The following is a 23,228-nucleotide window of genomic DNA, read 5'->3' as shown; positions in this document are numbered from 1 at the left end:
TAGTCATCAATACCTTCCTCCCTCAACATGAACATGTGGCATGAGATCTGCACATTCACGTTCTTACCCTCCTGCATATGATCCATGGCGTAATGATTACCAGTAGTGCCCGAAACATCCCATGTACTTCTTCCCCTTACAAGCAACATGTATGTTGAACAAAACCAATCTTTGCTTTACTGCGCTGTGATTGAATTGGTGCATCAGGGTAAATACTGATATAATAGCATTTCAGTTATATCACACATATTAATACAGAATGATTGCCTAACATGACAGGTCATAAAAGTTTACCTCTTGTTAAACCCACAAGCATAGGTATGGTGCGGACTATGCTGAGAGATCAATGCTTATGTGTCTTGGACCATACTGAGAGTGAATCTGGGATTCAAACCCACAATTTCCAGATCCTAGCACGGCTAAGGGAGAACACTCTGTTCAAGGACCATACTCAACGGGCAAATCTGGGATTCAAACCAACGAGTTCCAGATCCTGGAACAACTATGGGGCAAAACTCTAAGGCAGCCCCTGAACATCTACGCCTCATCCAGCCTCGTGGAGATTGCTTTCCAACCCACTGTGTTCCTGGTGTGTTTGTCCCCTAACAGTTTATGAAATGTTCACTCTAATCACAAGAAGGTTGGCAGGGGACCAAGCCCTGTGACCAACTCCGGAAATCCAAACACCACATGTTCTTACACCTCCACCTGATAGTCCACGGGAATATGCCCCATGCCAGAGCACTTCTTGTGATCTACACTTAATTAGCACACATCTAATACATGTAATATACCAACAGGCTGTTAAAATACCACCGTTGCTTCAAACTGACACATCAAATTTGATGGGTGGGAAAAAGCGTGACTTCATGAAATTCTTGAGGTAAATCAGAACGCATTCCTGAAATTTACGCAACAAAGATGAGTAATCTTCCCTTGGAGACAACTTCTTGTGTATCCTTCTCTTTAACATGTATCAAGCCATAACTATGACTCACATGTTCAACGTTTCACAGATCAAACAATTAGATATGGGACATATTCACCTGGGAGATGCTATGCATTCCAACACTTTTCCATTACAGTAATGCTGGCATTCAAATTAGAGCAAATATGGTACGCCTGTTAACACATGTGGATGTGAACTCGCATAAATACCCTCCCCATTAGCCTACAACAATAAATATTACAGGAAACAGTCTTGATGATGTTGATTGCCTTCAAGAATTCAATCAAGCATTAAGAAGTACTAAAGCAATCTTGCTAATGTCCAAAGTATGGTTACAGAACCATGCATGCATCAAAGATTACAAATGTACAAAATCCCCTTGATACCGCATATAGTTACCCTTCTATAGCCAGGTAATTAGGTGTTATTTTCAGAAACACATGTACCTCATTAGACAAGGTCAAATAACTTTTATCGTGTTTATAAGCTATCATGTTTTAATCCAATTAAATTGATTCGCTTGCAGACTACAAAACATGTTTATTAACCCTTTGGCCTTGACCTGTGACATATGCTTGTACTTATCATAAGTGCTTGTGTCTATTTTGTAATTCTCAAGGGCTGCTCTTTCTCCCCATCGGGTTTAACTTGAAAGCTTCTTTCAAATAAGTCTCGTCTCTTCAACGAAAGTATGGCAGGATTGACATGGAAGCAGTTTTGAAGTTTGATTGATAACGTCTGGTTAGAATCGTGTTTGGCCCTGAGAAAATACAAATTGCTTGTAAGATAATGTGCAAAGTACACTTACAGACTCTTCAGAACAAATATAGGCTTAAGAGGCATGTCCAAAATTGAACACAGAATCATCAGCAGAAAAGAAGAATTTTGTTTTTGCAAACGTTGCAGACTAACCATTTGCTTACAAGCATATTTTTCAATACACAAACGGCCAAACTGTAGTCCATCAAATATACTAGAAGTTTAAGTACACCTAAATCTTTCTTAGTACTATAATTAATCAGTCATGGTGTGGTAGTATATAGTCAGTTACTTTGGACTGTAAGTGTTCATTCTTATCATTTAAACTACTTTGGCTCTTAAGACATTTTGCAAGAATCTCAATTATGAACTTGCTAGAAATATTCAAAGACGCAACTTATAATATGGTACAGAAGACTAGACAAGCTAAGCTCCTGATGAGTTGGATACATTTCATCTAATTGAAATGCGGACTGTGAGGTCATTTACATGGACAAACAATTCACAAAGATTACATGGTCACCTGCCCTCCTGAAACCTTTCTTAAAGCATTATATGTGTATTACCTCTTCAAGATTTGGTTTAAAAAAAACATATATCCCTTGCCATTAAAATGATGTTGATGATGATGATGATGATGAAGATGAAGACATTTTTTTATTCAATGACAGTCAACTTTTGACATGTTTCATGTCTCATACACAATATTCAAAGCCTGGGTTTATTGGCAGTCCCAGCACATTTGGTTGAAGTCATTCAAAACACTTTTTGGACTGCTAAACTCAAATTTTACAATAGATACTAATTACAATCTACCTTAATTACACATAGACATGTCTCTGTTAACACATGACACTAATTACATCTTGTCATACTGGGTTTACGACAGTGGACCATAGCTCTCCTTTGACTGTAGGCTTCATAGGCCTTGTTTCAGAGGAGATCTTTATGTTCAGAGAGTTTTACAACTGACAGTTATATACATGCCATGACAGTCCATTAGATCCAACTCAAAATTGAAAACTAAGAATCAAAAGGAAAAGAAGATTGAGTTAGTGATAGTATTTGGTCTAACTGCAAAGTATTTCAGCTACATCACAGCATGTACATCTGCTTGATGTGGAAGAAAAGCCCAAAGTGAAGCAGGAATAGACATTTACCACTTTGGTGAAACCAACAAGCAAGGTTGGTGCCTACAAACCACAAAATATAATGAGGGCAAATCTGCGTATTGAACCCACAATCATATATCTGTTACGCATAAGGGTTATAACTCTACACTAGGAAAAAATGAAGAATTCTACAGTGTATAATAGCCAGATTCAGAAATCCCTTCAAACACTAAGCATCAATGTTTGTGCTAGGACTGGGTGAATACCGTGTTAAGACAGAGTGAATACCTGCATCTGGGGAAGCTACATCTGCACATCAACTCAGTTTGCTGAAGCAACATCTCATCAAATAACACCACCTGCAAGCCCCGTCATCACACACCATCACCATGCACTCTACTTTCAGTCTCCAGGCTCATACATGCTCAACATCTGGGACTGTTTTCTTTTCATTTTTCACAAACTCTTCCCTCAAGTTACACAATATTTTCCTCCTGAAATGCTTGTCGAGGTTGCTTTGTAACCCTTCCGATAAAAGTGATAAATATAGACAGAAGGCCCTTGTAGAAACCTGCTAAAGAGAAGAGAAGAGAGCAGCTTTACTTGGAAGAAATCCTAATACAACGTTTGATGTTTCCAAGATTCAAATGAGGACATGGGAAAGACCATGTACACTTAACTAAATATATATATCTTCGTTTAACAAAACAAACACAAAGATGGAAAAAAACTTGTTATACTACTAGCTCAGAATTCCAGTTAAAAAATATTATAAAATGTTACCAATTCATGTTGTCAAGATTAACATGGTTAAGGGAATAATTTCAGAAGCCCATCTAGAGTTGCTTGTGGACGTTTTCAAAAAAAGTAATTAATTGTAATGTCTTCAATTTTGAAAACTATTTCACTCATGAGTTGACAAATTCTGTAAGATAGCATGAATATTTGAAAAAAGAAAGAACACATATTTGACCAACCATAAATGGATAAACTATTAGAAAATAAATACTTCGTAGTTAATTCCATATAGGTTTTTCCATGTCGCTGTGGCAGAAGACTACATTTGTTAGCCTTCGGTTTGGACTTCACAATGTTCACAGATTTGAATTTCACTGGTGACACACATTTTTTTCATGACATTGTTCTATCATCAACATGATCAAGGGAAAAGATAGGGAAGAAAATAAGTTCCATCACTGCCATTGGTCTTTAACTGACAACTCTGTTAGTTAATGCCTAGTCACAAACAAAGGAGCCATGCATTAAGCAGTGTAAGGGGACTTGTCAAAAATTCAATGCTGGTATGGTAAATATAAGTTTGTTTGTTGTTTAACTGTTGTTGCACTCAGCAATATTCCAGCTATATGACGGCGGTCTGTAAATAATCGAGTCTGGACAAGACAATCCAGTGATTGACATCATCAGCATTAATCCGGATACGATGACATGCATCAACCAACTCAGCGTCCCTGACCACCCGATCCTGTTAGTCACCTCTTACAACAAGCATAGTCGCCTTTTACGGCAGGCATGGGTTGCTGAAGACCTATTCTAGCCCGGATCTTCACGGGTCGGTATGGTAAAGAGACATAGTGGGATTTCAGGGAAGAATATACGTCCGCAGCAACCTATTCTTGTTGTAGAGGCAACTGAGTGGATCAGGTGGTCAGTCTCTGCAACTAGATGCATTACATTGTATCCCAGTATTGTGAGGCTCAAAGCTCATGATATCAATCACTGGATTGTCTGTATTATTTACAGACCATTGCTGAATATTGCTGAGAGTGACATCAAAACAAAATAAACAAACAAATAAATAAACTACTTTTTACTCATAGAAGACCTGAAGAAACATTGAAACCATGGAAACAAAACAAGTATTTCAACATATTGAATGTAGTGAAAGCGATTTTTGTATGCCATCATCGCTTTGTGAAGTATTTTACCAATAATCTGTCTCATCTAGTTTGTCCTTGCTTTGCATCACTGTCCACACATCATGCACATTTTGATAATCACCAGCCTCTACTATCCAGGGCAATGTGTCTCTATTCTATTGCCTGATTACAGCTTTAGAAATTGCCACCCGTCCTATAGTCCTTACCAAACTGCCCAATAGTTGAGGTATTATAAAGACTAGTAGAAATTTGCCATTTTTAAGGGTTTTGCTATATGTTATAATTATAAGGACTATAGTGGACTAAAAATGTTAGTTTCTCTTGCTGTATTATGATACATACCTTGACCCATTTGCTACCAGTGCTTTTGAGTTTGGTTAGAATTACACAATGCTACATTTTTATATATACATCAAATCAAATCACTGTTCCCTTACCAGTATGTACATTGACTTGACTTTTCATGCCGTCTCAAAAAAAAAACAGTGCCCAATTCCACAAAACAATCTTAGCGCAAAGGAATCATAACTCCCATACTTTAACATAAGGCTTATGATCATCATAGCGCTAAGATTGCTTTGATTAAAAATATTGAGGGCTCGCTCGGATGAGCACACAGTTTTGAATGTACATCTAAGCCAAACTGATGTACAGACGAGGCATTTTGGTGACGTCACTTCTAAAACAAAGCTATGAATGGATCACAGGAATATACTACAGGCACGTACTATAGAATGGAGGAGAAACACTGGATAAATACTGAAGGAGAAGAAGATGTGTGTCTCACCTGTATGTCTTGCAGAGCACCAGTCTAGAGTACACACTCTGAAAATCCTTCTCCACCTCTCTTGTAGCTGTCTGCAACAGTAATAATAATGAAATCATGATAATAAATAATAATTTATCAATCTCATTAAAATCAGATCTTAGTTCTGGCTATCGCTAAACAAAGATCTGATGACATCCCATTATGGGTCACATCAGAGCAACCTTTCATCCAACCAATCAGAGCATCACTTACCAGATCATGAAAGTGACAGTCGGAATGTGTTTTCTAATCATGCAACCATGATATATTTGACACGGGGTATTCCGAACGACAGTTGCGGGTTTTATGATTATATCCATACAATCTAGGCCATCTATAAGCCATTCCAGAATGTTCTTCTTATCAGTTTTAAAATTTTAATCGAGAATACGTCAAAATATGTTTCGAAGCGTAGTCGCCAGTTTGAAACTAGTGTCGTAAAACCGAGAAAGCTAGTTTCTGATTGGCCAATGTCGATTACTTGTCAGTCATTTCATTGGTCTGGTCGGTCAAAATTCGCGAAAGGTCGTTCTGACGCGACCAGTAATGGGATGTCCTCAGATTTTTGCTTAGCGGTAGCGAAATCTTAGATCTGATTTTAATGAGATTGAATTTATATATCCTAATACTCGCTCATTGCCTTCATAAATAGATCAGTGTGCATTCTAATTGCTTTCTAAACTCACTGGGGATCATACAAGCTGCCAGCTAGAAGGCACAGTATTCACATAACCCTCTCATCTGAGCATGCTGAGAGGGTAGTTATTTGTGCTGGGTGAACAAAGTCACTTGCCTAAGAAAAGCATCACACATTTCTGTCTGTGACTATTATTCTAAGTTTCAAAGACTTGTTGGAAGAGGATATAGGTGAGCCATGGGTCAAAGATGCCACTGTGCAGCAGTCCACCAGATAATAGTTTGAGTCATTGAGTACTTACGCATATGTAAGCATGCTCATTGTGTATTTTTCTTTGGGTATTCAACTTCCAGTTTGTATCTTAAACCAATACCAGGTAAGCAGTATGTGCCAAAACCTTTTGAGCCTACTACCCCAAACTTGGCTTATAAGCATCATTTTCTGTAGATATGGATGTTATTATTAGACTTACTAGTTAAGCATACTAGACTGAACAGAATTTTACTAGATTCGGGCATCGGACTAGTGGCTGAAGTCACAAACTGGGTTAAGTTGGCATATTGCAAAAGTAATTCTGTTTTAAATGTTATCATAATATATTTTTTTGCACCATTTGTAGTGACTATAGTCGTTCCGTAAGAAGAAAGGCAAGTGACCAACACTTTAACTCACAACAGAGATATATGTCGAAAGTAAGAGGTAGCACTTTTCTGTTATACACTGCAGAGGAGTATGTTTTGTCTACATTTGATCAGCTAAAAAGATCTGTGAGGAAATACTGCAAGATGAAAAGTCTACAATAAGTTATTACATTCATTGTTGTGATATTGTAATTGTTGTGTTTTCAAATAAGTTTTGTCTGTAGCTGTAAGCAAGCAGCTCGGATTTGTTTGGGTAATGTCTGATGGTGATTATTTTTGCAAATGTTGTTTAAAACTTCTCTCTGCAATATTCCAGCTAAGTAATGGAGATTCTGACTGGTCAATCAGAGGTTACAAATCACAATAACCACATCTGACTGAAACAGCTGGTTTGACAGCATCACATCATGTGGAAAATCAAACCTGGGATTTCAGAGTACAGAGCAAACATTTTCATCACAAGACTACCCAACTGCCCCTACAGTCATAGGAACTCATCGGACATCCCTAACAGTGAGGTTCAAACTGCTTCAACGGGTACCCCTTTAAGGAACAATAGCTACCAAAGCACTAGGAAAACACAAACCATTGGTTATGTTCATTGCTGCTTTTCTAAGCTGTGATTTATGACAAGTTTAATAGCTTCAGGGACATCCTACCCTTATTTATACTACGAGTATATAAGAATGCTTTCAGAACCAAAACATTCGTGTTCGGTTACCTGTCAAATGTTTCAGTTGACCTTGGGTGTCAACGACACCTGTCTTAACGACCACACCCGTCTCATCAAGACATAGGGCAGGTGTAACACCTGAGCCTCCCTCCCCTCCCTCAATGGACAAAGACATAACACCCTACCACTTACCCACTGCTGTAACCATTTGATACCAACAAATGAAACAAGGAGGCCGATTTTAGCCCAACCAAACAGCCTGACTGGGAGCCATTTAAATAGCTTCTTCAAACTTAATTGAAACTGAACCAACTGGGTCCTGACCCTTCCATTGAAACACTAACACGATCATCTTACAAATAATCCCTAGAGATTATCATCAAGTAACACAACAGCAACTCCATAACACAACACGGTGAGCCTATAACACATCACAGCGACAACAGTGAGTCGGGAATGCTTTTCGGGACAAGCACATTTAAATCCCTTGTTATGGAGAATCTATTTTCTCTCCATGTAAATTGATTGCCCCATCCGAGCCTAATCCAATGCAAATTGCTCTGCTCAAGTAGACGAAACAACAATGGGTATATCATGCGCTCCTTGACATGTACACTCCAACATGGCTCTGTATTTGGCTTGTACTTAGTGTCAGAATAGCCAACAATGCATAGTGGTAGTGACATTTGATTCGTTCTTACACTTCACATGATGCAAGGAGGCCCCAAAAGGCACTTTATTCTTAATCAGTGTTGCTTCAAAACACATGGCATCATGCAAACAGATGCTTATCTTTAGATTTCAGACACTGTTTAGAATTTCAATGCCAATAAAAAGCTCGGGCTGGATTTTCAATTACAGAATCTAATTTAACCCTTCATTCATGAAGCAATTAGCTGCATTTAATTAGGTGTTAACAGGTGGATGAAACCTGTGAAGGGATAATTACTTTTGTCAAGTGTATCTCAAACATTACAGATTCAGTAGCACTGCAGATACCCTCTTTGAGAGACTGATTTGGGTAACCTGGTTAAAAACTTAGTTTGATAGTCTTTAATCACATGAAGGAGGGAAAGTGATCTGATTCATTAACAGATGCCTCTCTATCTCCTAAACTTGATCCTGTACAACATTGGAACTTATATCCCTGAACGTTTCAAATTATTAAGTTTTTCAGGTTGCTTATAAATTGTATTTCAATAAAAATGCCAATCTATATTCCCACATTTTTGTAAGCCAATTAGATGGACAAATTCTACTGTATGATGAGTAACAGGTTTGCCTCCATTATAATAATTAATACATTGATGTAATGATATGCTTAATAACTGCATAATCTTTAGGACCAAGTATAAATCTGTAATTAACCAATAAAAATGTTTGTATGCTTCAAGTGCTAAGAATATTTCAAACTTGGCTCTGTCTCTACGTAGTTCAGTGCACAGAGAGAGGGGATCAGGGGGATAATTACAGTGGAACCTTGTTTATCCACACATCTCCATTATTCCAAAAGTTGTCTGTATACCTGCATATCCACATATCTCAAACTAATTTGAGCAGCCTCCCATACATACATACCCCTAAACCACCAGAAAGATCATGTGATATTATTTCTAAATATTGTAATTGTGGTAATAATTTAGTTGTTTCAGCATGTTTATATAAGAAAACTCTGCAATGTATAAATCTTTGTTGGATAAATGTTATGAGATCATTACACTGGAACAACATACATTCCTCTGTGTGTAATGAACAACAGATACTCAACACACATCAGTTCATCTAATAAAATACAATAAATACATATATTTTTCTGTGGGCAAGACATTGGTTGCTCTTTAAAACTTTATTACTTTCAAATCAGAGCTTTTAATTTTTTATTGTCATAGATTCTTCGTGGTACATGGCCATCTTATAAAATGACTCCATATAAATTGAATCTTATGGAAAGTATGACAAGTTTTTCACACACGTGAGTTAGTGAGTGAGTGATTTGGGTTCGATGCTGTTTTAACAGTAACACTAGCACAGTCAAATAAGGCTGTGTCAGCATAATGATACACTTTATATTCACCTGATCCTCATTAATTGACTCTTAGGAAATTATGTACTTGGGGTGTAATCTACCCGCAAAATCCGAGCAGATTGATGCAAACATCTCTTAGGTATCCAATGGTTGATTTGAAGCATTACCCTAGGTCATACAAGTTATACTATGCATTCATCATTATAACAGCTCAGTCTTGTTCCCTTACTCAAGTACAAACATCATGTTTAAAGGAAACCAGCAAAGGTTGGAACATATTACTCTTATCACGGAAAAGAAAAAACACCAACCATTCATGAAAATACTCTCCTCTTGAAGAACAACATAAATGACCCATGGTATTACACCAACAACATAAAATACCCTTCATCTAGTGCTTATCAAAGAAAGGGCAGATCTGTAACAAATGTCCAAATGTTAAAGAATCTGTAGCTTCGCTTCCTTGCACAACATCCGCCACTAATGTGAAAGATGTAACACCACGACAGAAATAGAGTTTTTATGAATGTAGACGAGGTAGTGATAGGAGGGGAGGAGAGCCTTGTAACACAGGTGGAGGTGCTACTAATGTAGCTCCTGCTGTCTAATCTACATTGCCTTCCTTATCAGATAAACGGCCATGATTTATCAAGACAGTTTTTACTGAAATGACAACTTGTTCCTCCACTGGGTTACCACAGCGGGGCCCACCTGCTAGTGAAAGATGGTCCAACTCAAGTGGGCTCTCCTGCCCTGTTGGTCTGGTTTAGTTGTCTTCTACTTCCACATTGGTAAGGGTTAGTATGTGCTTCTTCCACATTGGTCAGGTTTAGTATGTGCTTCTTCCTCATTGGTCAGGTTTAGTATGTGCTTCTTCCTCATTGGTCAGGTTAAGTATGTGCTTCTTCCTCATTGGTCAGGTTTAGTATGTGCTTCTTCCACATTGGACAAGTTTAGTATGTGCTTCTTCCACATTGGTCAGGTTTAGTATGTGCTTCTTCCTCATTGGTCAGGTTTAGTTTGTGCTTCTTCCTCATTGGTCAGGTTTAGTATGTGCTTCTTCCTCATTGGTCAGGTAAAGTATGTGCTTCTTCCTCACTTGTCAGGTTTAGTATGTGCTTCTTCCTCATTGGTCAGGTTTAGTATGTGCTTCTTCCTCATTGGTCAGGTTAAGTATGTGCTTCTTCCTCATTGGTCTAGCTTAGTATGTTCTTCCTCATTGGTCAGGTTTAGTTTTTTCCTCTTCCTCATTGGTCAGGTTTAGAATGTTCTTTCTAATTGGTCAGGCTTAGCGTGTTCATTCTCATTGGTCAGGTCTACTGTGTTCTTCCACATTGGTCATGTATTGGATGATGTATATTATTGTTATACTGACATCATGATGCAGACATTCACATTTACATTTTATTTGCCTCCCCAAATCCTCAGAAAGAACCATCTCCCCCTATCACTAAATTCTCACAAATTTCTCTCGCTCTTTAGTGTCATTTGATTGGTCAGCTATTTATAATGCCTGGTAGTCATATATGATTTCCAATCAAGATGTCTCAAACAAACTTGGAATTACATAAACTATGGAAGCCACATCACCCACAATGTTTCATATTTTTGGACCTGTAAATTTGGAGATTTTTTAGTCATTTTGTCTGAAATCAAACATCCACACAAAATATCAGATGAATCCATCAAACCATTTAAGGGATGTCAGTAAGGTATCAAAACTTCATGGACATTGATGAAAGTGAAAGACGAAGGATGATATGCAGAGCTCACATGGCCTTTCAGGCCATGTGAGCTTTAAAGAACTACATACAACAAAGATAAACTGTGTGTAGACTACATAGTTGCCCCATGCTTGTCACCCTGTTTTCACAGGTGGAAACCTGACCGTCTCAACACCTATATACACCTTAACCACCTGGGCTTAATTATAATTTCTAATTCCAGCAAATAAATATCATGGCTTAAATGCTAAACAAACACTTTTTTCCATAGGTACCTTCACCTGTATAACCGTAATAAGATGCATCATTCACCACTCACCATGCTTCTGCTCCACACATAAATAGGAAATACACTAAATCCTTGCCTAACACCTATCTCAAAAATAATTGCTTGACTGTAATAAATAGTTTGGTAAGTAAATTGGCCTCCAAATTTGCTGCTTATTTCTGTGTGTGTATCCTTCAACTCTGCATCAAGGCCACAGACACCTGCCTGTAGCCTCCTCATCAGATGCTTTAAACATGATGAATGTGAGCTAGCTGTCCGATTGCAGCTTGTGCACTAATACCACACATACCTCACACGCACCTGTTTCAATACTTGAAAGCATTCTTGTAGTAATAATAAGCAGTAACACTGACTCAGATAACTTTCTAACCATACTGAACAATTATTTGCAGAAACAATTTTGCAATAAAACAAGATCTGTTGATAAGTGTCAATTATCTCAGCTTGGAAACATGCTTACGACTAGGGACTCGAATCCTGGCTATCACTAGCTTGTTTTCAATACTCCACAAGCTTATACTGGATTTGTGATATCAAAGAAAAAACATCCTGCTAGCCATTTCAAAGGCAAATGGAACTATTTGGTGGCACTTCCCTAATGATACAGCCTGGTTCGCATAAGCAGGAAACATGCTTTTTAAGATTTATGAGAAATAATTTCCAAAACAACAATCAGAACAGCTGGGAAGAAAGATTTTGGTTTGAAATAAAGCGTTTGTGATTGCAATAGGGCACATTACCCACGTGGTCTCCACATGTGGTTGATAACAAGCTTCTACAAGTATACAGTGTAACTCAATTTACACTCATCACTGGGTTATATCGCGGGGCTAAAACTGGCTAACTAAAAACAGAAAGGTTATTTTTACAAGAGAGGCTGTGCCATTAGTTCACATATGTGCGGTATGTAGAATTTCAAAGGAGAGCATTACTCAACTCATTGAAGGAGTCTGGCATGGAAGACATATGTGCTTGGAAATCTTGATAACATTGATAGATTACATATAGATGATACATGACAACATATCGGAAGATTTGGATTCAGATGGAAGCAGGAAAATTATATATTTTGGTGAATTGTATTACTTTCTTAAAAAGAAAGTTGATTTTTACAGGTCTCAGAATCTGAGATATGTCAGAGATCTACCTTAATCCAAATGTTTGATATATATACTTGAACATGTAGCATCAATCTTATTTTGATTCAGAGTAAACAAAGCATGTTGGCTGGTTGTAGAAAACTGATAATGAGAAACAAGTTGAAAGATGTGCTTTAGAATAGAAATACCACAGCAATAACATTAGAAAAGGAATTGTTGATTTCTTTCATTACAAATTGTACATTGTACATGTGTGATTCAAACATCTAGTTTATTTATTGAATACTTCGATAAACAAATGACCCACACTAGCAGGATTAGTGTTGAAGGCCTTTAGCAGTTAAGCCTGGTTAGGTTTGTTTGTTTGTTTGTTTGTTTGTTTGTTTGTTTGTTTGTTTAATGCTGTTTCAGCAATATTCCAGCGAAATGATAGCGGTCTATAAATAATCAAGTCTGGACCAGACCATCCAGTGATTCACATCATGAGCATCGATCCAGGCAATTGGGATACAATGACATGCATCATCCAAGACAGCAAGCCAGGCTGCCACCCTGATCACGTTAGTCACGTCTGACGACAAGCATAGTCACCTTCTTATGGCAAGCATGTCTGTAAGGAGTTTCTTCAAAATGTTAAAGAACACATCACAAATCCAAAATACCCCACAGAACACAATATGTCATTTCCAATCTGAAATGACCTATAGCCTGAGGTAATTACCTAACACATGTCCCGAGGTAATGACCTCACACCAGAGTTGGGGGTGGAATCAAAATATTGCTGATATGTGAACTTTATTGAGAAATGCATTTTTAAAATAAAATTAGAACAGCATATTGTTTGGGAAAATGATGGAATAGTTAGAAGCTATGAAACGGGATGTGTGTTCGAAGTATTTTTACTTTCAAATAATTTCTTTAGCCAGCATCTGGCTCAGCTGATGACGTATCAGAATCTGTGATATCACCCAAATTTTTGATATCTGCAAAAGGCTGATATCTATGCTGTCCTGTTGGCGATACTGATGTTGTATTTCAAGAACATGATCTTCAGCCTTTTGCTTTACCTCTGGTGTGCTTCTAGCAAAGGCTGCATTGATCAACCCTTTGACGTGTCTGAGTTTGAACATTTTGTTACATCTTGCCACGAACCCTTTAGAGTTAGCCCAGATAAGCCCAACAGGGTTGAGCTCACAATGCATACGTAAGACTTGGGTACATAAGACAACGTGACCGTGCTGTGTCGCCAGGACAACCATCTGGTACTTTGATGATTTCATATTCATCAAATTTTCTCCACTACCTTAACTTTTGTTTCAGAAGGGCTGAAGTAGACATTGCAAGATGCCAGATATTCCTGCATGGTCGACTTCAGACCTCTTATGTTTGGCGCGACAGTATCTGGTTCCCGGATGTCATTATTACTGGCATTATAAATGACAATGATACTGGGGTTGTTTAGATTGGGTTAGGAGCAGATGTTCAAACCAGTAGAGGTGTAACGATATGGTGGGGCTGCAACTCAATACGTATCCCAATGCTATGGGTGCAATACAATTCGTATCCAGTCCAGATATAGTACTTTCATTTCATCATTTGATATTCTTTCTTTTTGTACATGAATCATAATCTTGAATCATTTCTTTTCAAATTTCAGAGAGCGAAAATGGTACTACGGAACCTGTGTAAACTGGTTCTTGAACAGCTTCTGTTATTATTCACGTGTTTTTACAACAATATAGCTTGTATTGTAATGTAATGTATTGTATGTATCGCGATATAGGGTCTGTAAATCTATGTATTGTATCATGAGCCTCATAACACAACACAACTGTATTGCTGTATTGTTATAGCACTACCAACCAGCCTATGAACACATCACCATTCATTTCCTTATGATTGCACTCCATGTGACTGAAATACTTCAAACCACAGGTAGGTAGTGTCACTGTGGATCAAATTTGCTCATGTCACGGTTTTAGTGCCGCTCTGTTCCCCGGTTTTATTTCCGGCACTGCTCGGCAAAGTCAGAAAGTCACTATCTTACAGAGTCAGTACCTTCTGTTAGAGATTTAGTGGGGCCCGACCATTTCATTCTCTTGTAATCTAATGGCACTCCCAAACAATGTATTGACTTGATGTATGTTACCTTATTCTTGTATTGAAAATGTTTTTGTGATTTGGATTTGCAAATATTAGGGGAATTTATATGTACACTCAGATAATATTATTTCTCATGTATTTATGATCATTTTTGCCTAATAAATAATTGTACATAGCTTGTTGTAAATCTTGAATGATACCGTTGGATATCTTATGTTCTGCGCTTTATTTTGATACTTACATCTTCAGTATGGATATAGTAGTTAGTTTGCTTTTCATGTTTTCCCCGTGTTTAGAAACACACGCTGGCTAAGCGCCCCTGTCTGTTGTCCCCTTTGATGTCCAGCTGACTTAATTGGCTGTCTACACATCTGGTCGGTATCTTGTCAGAGTGTTGTTTTAGCTTTTCTCATTTTATTACCGTAAAACAGTTGTTCAGCTAAACCGGTTGTATATTTGTGCTGATGATTTTAATCGGTTGTCCTTGTTTGCGCTGATTGTGTTTATCTGATCCTTTATTGACATCTATAAGTACAACTAGCCGTTATTTATACACCTGTGAACTTTTTGAGTTTTCATTATTACTTTATTCTTTTTTTATGACACCCCTGATCATTGGAGCACAGTAGATCAGTAGTTACTCGATATTCCAATAGCAATGGTCTGTGAAACATTCCATCTTGTTATAATGGGCAAAAAGCATTTCTCAAGCATTTCCGCCAGTACTTTGACCATGCATTAAAATTAGACTAGTGGCCAAGTCTGACTGCATTGATGTTGCCAAACAATTAGACAAGCAAGATAAATGTTAAGGTATGTTCTGCTTTTTTAAAAATGCATGACAATCAAATGACAATATGTAGAAGTCCCATGCTTCATATCCTCTAGATAATACACAAGATAAAGGTGTGCCTATACAAAGGAGTAGCTATCCAAATCTTAGACATCAGTCTTATCGAGAATCCATTGCCAAGGGAACACTTGCACAAAGCCATATTAGCACTACCGTAAGTTTATATTAAGATATGAGAGTTATGATAGTCATAACACTATGATAACTTTGTGCAACTGGGCACTGGTCTCCTGAATGGATGATTTGTTTGTTTGTTGTTTAACGCCTCACTCAGCAATATTCCAGCTATATGAAGGCGATCTGTAAATAATCGTGTCTGGACCAGACAATCCTGTGATTAACATCATGAGCATCGATCCATGCAATTGGGATGCGATGACATGCATCAACCAAGTCAGTGAGCCTGACCACCCGATCCTGTTAGTCGCCTTTTACGACAAGCATAGACGCCTTTTACGGCAAGCATGTGTTGCTGAAGACCTATTCTACTCCGGATCTTCACGGATCCCTGAATGGATGAAGTCGGACAGAGGCGGATCAAAATCCACCATTGACAGATGTTCCCCCAAAGGCACAACTACTCCTGGATAATACATGTACAAGAAATCAGTGTTCAGTCTGTTAAATAGCATGCCTACAATGACTTTGGAAATGGTAAAATTGCATGGTCAAGTTAACACTGAAATCTCACTCTGCCTTTTCAGTTTAATATTCAGTTTAGGGCAATGAGAACTGCAGGTGACATGCCTTATGTGAAACAAAGCATTTGAGATTCTGTAACAAGGAGAACTGTTATGTTCATATCCCTGTCACTTCTGATTATATTTTATGAAAGCTTCAATTGATGTACACCGTATATCATTGCATAAAACATCACTTTTGGCATCATTTGTACATGTTGTAATATCTACTGATGTCACCCGATAACCAAACTCAGAAACATACAAACAAACAAAAATCTGACATAAAAGATTCTAAATCTACTTTTCCAACATAAAACTGCCTTGTTAGATAAACGTACACTGAACAATCTTTTTCATCACAATCTTATTCCATCAAAAGTTCACACTTGATCACATTGTGTGACATTATCGTGGACTGCCATCTGTGGATTGGATGTCTGTGGATATTGTATATGGTTAATCAAACTTATGAAAAAGTAAACAGAACACAGCATTTGGGGACTAGAGGCATTCCACTTGCAACATACAAATCTGTTTCCATTAAACAGGCGACTGCAGTGTAGCATGACCTGGTGCATGTGGTGTGCATGTGGTGTGAGTGTTGTGTTCATGATCTATGTGTATTCGTCAATGCAACACTAGCCCACAAGCAAACCTTTAACCCCAAAGATTATGCAAAGATAACAGGATTTTTTAAAAGTCTGCAGTAGTTTGTCTCTGCGGTTTCGGTTGAAAATGTGAAACCTCGAGCTCGGGAAAAGCCCTCAGGTTATGAGTAAGTGAGTGAGTGAATGAGTTTGGTTTAACGCCGCTTTTAACAGTATTCCAGTTATATCGTGGCGTGATAGCAGGTCTCAGACGTTTACCACTTCGGTGAAACCCACGAGCACTGGTATGGTGCTGACAAACCTAGAAACATAATCGGGGCGAATCAGGATTCAAACCCACAATCATAGGTTTCTGGCATGCCCAAGGGACGCAACTCTGCACAGCGAATCGCGGCGCCTTAGACGACTGGGCCACCCGTGCCCCCCTCAGGTTATGAGCAGGCTTTACAACTGTCTTGTTATAACGCGCCAAATGTACATGATGTAAATAGGATTTTTTGTTTAAATTAAACTCTTTTGACGGTTCACGACACCCTTGGTTTTAGGCATGGTTTCTCCTATCAGTTATAACCAATCAGTGTATTCATTTCATATCAGACCAGATACACACATTGTAAGTACAGCGAGCTCATGTCACTGGGTCACAAACTTAGAGAGCAATGATTGATTTGATTCCTTCTGCAATCGTGATAACATTTCCTTCATGAATGCTGATGGAATGGCTGTTGGTACAGAGAGGAGAAAACTTAACCTGCCATTTCAGCACGGAGAAGAAAAGTATTCACCCTAATTGATTAATCTAGTAGTCAACACCATCTAGCCTTTCTATCTAGACCAAACAATCCCATTAAGCTCACCAGATTGACAAAATCCAGAGTGTGATGTCATGTGACTTTGTAGTTGGTATAAATAGGTTCACTATGCTGAGTTTCGTGAGCTCTCAATGTCAGCAAGCATCTGAGAAGAAGGTCCGTAGCTCTATCTCCTGGCCCCTTCATGCCAAAAGACATTAAAAGATGGTACTTGCTGTTACCTAGCATTAGGGGATAAAACAAGGACTTGTCGCCTCAAAGTCAGTATTTGGTATCCATGTTAAACTGCGGCATGGCATCTCAGTGGGCTAGTACTGCCACACCAGCATTAGTACAAACTAGTTAAAGCTACACACAAATGTACTTGTACGCCGCTCTACAAGTACAATAATCTTGAACGTGACTTTAGTCCCATCTTACCTCACCTCAGAAAGCAGAGTAAAAAATATAAATGATACAATGCATGTGTAAACGTCAGTCTATTCAGCTGACAATGGTTTGAGAACTCTTTGATAGCAGTAACAAAACAGTAGGGCTGCAACAAATACCCTATGAGGCGAATACACTTTGTATCATGAATATAGGGTAACGAATATGAATATTAATTCATGAATACAATAACAAGTCAGCAGCTGATGTATAATTTGTTATATTCAGTGAAACAATAACATAAATTATTTGACATGGATGGTTAACTATTATTATATAAAACATTAATATACCTCACTTATCTAGGTACTAGTATCTGCTCAAATGTGACAATGACCAGTGACCACAATACTGTCAAATTAAATATTATAAGAGTGTTCTTTTTAAGAAATCTATGCATATAATATGTTTTTATGAATATTTTTTAGGTACAGGGTATGTAAATGCACATGATTGCATATTCATAAATATTTGATTCTAGTGGCCTGGAATAATGAATTCAATTCATGAATGAATACGGTTCGATTCACCGAATACGCGAGTGAATCGTAACAGCCCTACAAAACAGTACATGTATTTTAAAATATCATTCCACATTCCGTGACACTCCCCATTTCTACTTCGGTGAACGCGATTGGTGTGCAGGACAAGCCTCTACAACACTGGACAGTTGCTATATGAAATCAGTCTCACCTCCTCAATGAAGAGCCAAGGATGGCAATGACTTCCTAAGATGTTGGATTTCTTTAATCCATGTTCAAATATTGCTTTCAACGCTGGACATAACCTGGAAAGAATACAAACAATTAAAATTGAATACATAGGCTGAAAACTATTCATCTTCATCAAGGACATTTGGAAACATTTTTAAATATGGCTAAACATACTGATTATTCATTACGTTAATGTGACCATTACAGGGAAAACTTGATAAACTCAATATCTACATTGATCAATAGATCTTCATCGTCAAGATTTCACAGGTTATGTGTACCCTACATTCCTCCATTACCCATCACTACATACAACCAACTTGATTTTGCACCGTGTGTGTGTGTGTGTGTGTGTGTGTGTGTGTGTGTGTGTGTGTGTGTGTGTGTGTGTGTGTGTGTGTGTGTGTGTGTGTGGTGTTGTGTGTGGTGTTGTGTGTGGTGTGTTGTGTGTGTGTGTGGTGTGTGTGTTGTGTGTGTTTAACAAAATATAATACTCCCTCCCCAAAACCAAGTGAATTTTGTAAAGTCTTGAGAAAGAAGAATATTTTTTTTAACTGCCCTAATCAGTAATGTGGTATTGACTGATACCTGACAATAAGTGTTAAAAACTAATCTCAGTAATTATACCATGTTCACTTGAGATGTTGTGTTCAAATGTTGAATCACAAGCTGCAGTGATGGAATTACTACATGTATTAGATAACACATTAGGCCAAGAAGGCTAACAGACTTCTCTCCCTTGAATTGAATTCATGAAATGTGCTTGCTCTGCTTATGGTAGTATTTAGTATAATAGTATTTAGAGTGTTCCAAACTTCTTTTCTTGGCACATTTTAATGTCAGTATCTTTATCTACATGCATCAGAGGATAGAACTATTTTATGGTATTAGAAGAAAATAGGAAATGTATCACCTTCAGGAATCAGAATATTTAGGATACACAGTAACATAACTAAAAAAAAGCATAGCTTCATGGTACCATGCTTGTTGGTAGGGATACACTGAATTCAATGAGCTATGATTTCGCATTAAAAGTCCTCTCGGATTTGGATTCAGGTCATTCATTATCTCCTTCCATGCCCAAGATCCCAAGATCCATACGCCCGTGGGGATGCTGGGATAGAATAGGCCCCTAGAAACCTATGTTGGTCGTAGGACTAAATGGATTGGGTGGTCAGGCTCATGACTTGGTTGATGGCATGTCAATGTACCCAAAAGCCGTGGATCGTTGCTCCTACTATAAATTACTTGACTGTCTGGTCCGAACTCAATTGATTACAGGCTGCTTCACTTCAAAACAATTTCCTCGCAAGAATTTTTTTCCCTAAATCCAACATATCTGATCAATTGCACAAGCATTCATATGCAGGGCTCGTACCATGTCTTTAAAATCGAACTTGTCCTGCAGGGCAAGTAGATATTATTTTGTACTCATCCTACAATATTCTCACTTGCCCTATTAAATTTTATATAGTTTTATGTTCTCTGTTATTACATAAGAAATGTGGCTACTTACGTCCCTCTGACCAGATCCGTGACAGCCTCTGTCACAGAGTCATCCCCAGCTGAAGAGTAGTGCTTACTCCTCTCATCCAGAATCTCCACAAACTTGGCCGGGAACCATCCTCGCAAACCATTCAGTTCCCCGATCCAACAGTGTTCATCCTTCTGGGAAATGATCTGAACAAAGTGTGTTGGGTTAAATGGATGTAGTTAATGGATGATGATATATGCTCTTTTTGTGTCTCTGAATCTGAAAACTTATACCATGTGCATGTAGAATGCGTTTTTGTAAAAGAATTTTGGTTAGAAAATGAAATGTACCTGAACTCAAAACTTGTATATGATATTCATATTACCATTCTGGATAACTTATTTTGCTACAACAAAAACAACTATCTTTGTAACCATATAATTCTTCTTGCAAAAAAATGCATTCACCAGTCAAGCATTGAGAAAAATCTATTATGCTTCCTTTTCTTCATTAACATATTGAAAGATGTATGTAAAGTAGAAAATATTATCCCAATGAACATGATGAAAAATAGACGCATTAATAAATTCGACAGAAAATGGAAGGATTTATCAGCCTATTTAATATAATTTATCAGTCAATCCAATATATCATGATATATGTATATACCCATATCTGATCATGTTTTAAGATTCTATGAACTGCTACACTTATATACCTCATGTAACAATGTTACATTCATGTCTACTGAATTGAAATAAACATATTCTTTTTTAAAAAGTGTGTTGGGTTATACATGTTACGAGCCACTATAAACAGCATCACAGTTTCCTGACAGCATGTCAGCTTAATGTGGGAGAAAAGCCCAAAGTGATGCAGGTCACAGACATTTACCACTTTGGTGACAACAGACAGATCAAAGTCATATATGGTGAAATTTCATTTGATCTGTTTAGCCTAATGGTTTGTGATTCAGCACAGACAGTTGTGATACCTCAAAACACTATGCCACTCTTGTCCCTGATTTAAACATATAAAAGATTGTTTAAACATGGTCAGTTCTGTAGATATCAAATGTAGGAGCAGGAGTGTAACTTAAGGACTTCAGGAAAGAGGAAACCTAACACTTCACTTTTCAAGAATAATCCAGTATCAACCCACTTAGAAACTGAAAATCTGCATTAAGCAGGTGCACAAAAATCTATCCTCAACTCAACACTGCATTGAAATCTACCGTTTAACATATAACTTATTATAATGATGATGCTTCAACAGATCTCATAAACATCTATCCAAAGAATAGAAAGTAGAAGACACATCCTGCCAAAATTGTGAGGGAATTAGTGCAAGCAGTGATGATGGTGGATCTAGGAATGGTGGCCTCAAAGCTTGCTGCAGTATCCACTCATCCCTTCATCATTTATCAGCAGTTCTATATGCCGCAACTGGAGCTAGGAATCAAGCAATTAGAAAGTGTGCCAATGTGCACTGTAGGATTTACAACACACTTCTATATCTCCAAATGGCTACAAATCACACAATATTTATAAAAGCTATATACCAATCTCATTCTTGACTTTTAACAGTAACAGCATTGTTAACCCCGAAGCCTGGTACTTACTGTGATAATGTCATTCTTTCTGAATCCCAGCTCATCATCATCGTGACGTTCAAAGTCAAGCAGTGCCTTGGCCCGCCTCCTCCTATTGCGGGCCACGTTCACATAGTTCTCCAGGTCCTTGGCATGGCTGTCCATGGTGTAGTCAGCCTGCAGGTTCTGCAACACACAACACCTGTACTTGCACACTTGAAATATCTAAAAAAACATCTGCGATTGATATGATTAAATTATTTGAAGAAATAAAAATATTTTATATTAAATTACTGGAAGATAAACATTTGTTCTTCTTGAATAATACAATAATATCACTATACTAAAACTCTACTAAATATTTACTACACCAAGTTTTGCACAGACCAATATATATTTATCTGGCATGTCTCACTTACATTTTGAAAAACTAAAATGCTTTGTTTGTTTGAAAACCCAATTTCATTAAAATTAGATCTTTTACACTGATACGATACTTCCATAAGACACCTCCATAGGTACTCATTTCAGATGAACTTTCTACTTAGCCAATCAGCGTCGAGGCTTCTTAATTCTTGGTATGAGTGCATGAGGCATTCAGATCAGCATATATGTTCTGATTTCTGTATCTCGAAATGAGTTAAGACAACCTTTCCCTAATGTACCTAATGAGGGCCATGCCATTATATTGTTGTGAGTATTTTATGCATCCTGTCGCTTCTGAGATCCATGGCATCTACACCCAAAAGGAAGTATGATTAAAGCACTTAAGGAATGATTGTGTCTTACGTGAGTTTTCTTTTCATGAAAATCAAATTTCCATATCAAGGTGGCAAAAAAAGAATTGAAGCCAGATATTTTTAGAAAGCTGACATCTGATTGTCTCTAGAATCCACATATCCTTCCTTTAGACTGGGTGGTCAAAGTTTACTCAGGGGCACCTGACATGACCTTCTTTGGAGGTGTGCTCAGATCTTGATGCATATTGGAGTTTCACATTTTAGTGGTTGAAATTCTATGAATGAAACCTTTGAACTGCCAGTTGTCCTAAGGTAAAATTCTCTTGCCAATTTCGCAACCGTAAAATCCCAAACAACTTCAGTCACCACAATGTGAAAAAGTGCTGTTTGTGAAATCTTATTGTTGCTTGAGCAACATTTCCTTTGACCATAAAAATTGACTTAGTTTTAATAAGGCAGCACCCAAACATCCATTCCATACCACTGACACAGCCCACTGTTGTTCAGCTTCTTACCTAACCTATTTTGTCATTATGCTTCTAAACTAACTGAACCATCATCAAGTACATAATGGCAATGGTAATTCTGAATGTAAATATTACTTTA

At 37.7% G+C, this 23,228-nt stretch overlaps 1 protein-coding gene across 3 annotated transcripts in view; it reads right to left on the bottom strand.

Moving 5' to 3' along the window:
* The window catches only part of LOC124134338 (small G protein signaling modulator 3-like), a 93,417-nt gene that overhangs the window by 28,609 nt on the left and 41,580 nt on the right, over positions 1–23,228 (bottom strand). For all 3 annotated transcript variants that reach the window (XR_006861081.2, XM_046499102.2, XM_046499103.2), the window contains exons 13-16: positions 21,913–22,068; positions 20,334–20,497; positions 18,798–18,891; positions 5,506–5,576 (exon numbers count right to left, since the gene is read on the bottom strand). Coding sequence is in view for 2 of the 3 variants with exons in the window: in XM_046499102.2 (XP_046355058.1) it covers positions 5,506–5,576; positions 18,798–18,891; positions 20,334–20,497; positions 21,913–22,068 (485 nt within the window). In the remaining variant the exon portion in view is untranslated. The remainder of the gene's footprint in view (positions 1–5,505; positions 5,577–18,797; positions 18,892–20,333; positions 20,498–21,912; positions 22,069–23,228) is intronic.

Source organism: Haliotis rufescens, unplaced genomic scaffold, assembly GCF_023055435.1.
Source record: "Haliotis rufescens isolate VD_foot unplaced genomic scaffold, xgHalRufe1.0.p SCAF_11, whole genome shotgun sequence".
In the NCBI taxonomy this organism is placed as follows: Eukaryota; Metazoa; Mollusca; class Gastropoda; order Lepetellida; family Haliotidae; genus Haliotis; species Haliotis rufescens.
This window is presented reverse-complemented; position numbering and strand designations above follow the sequence as displayed.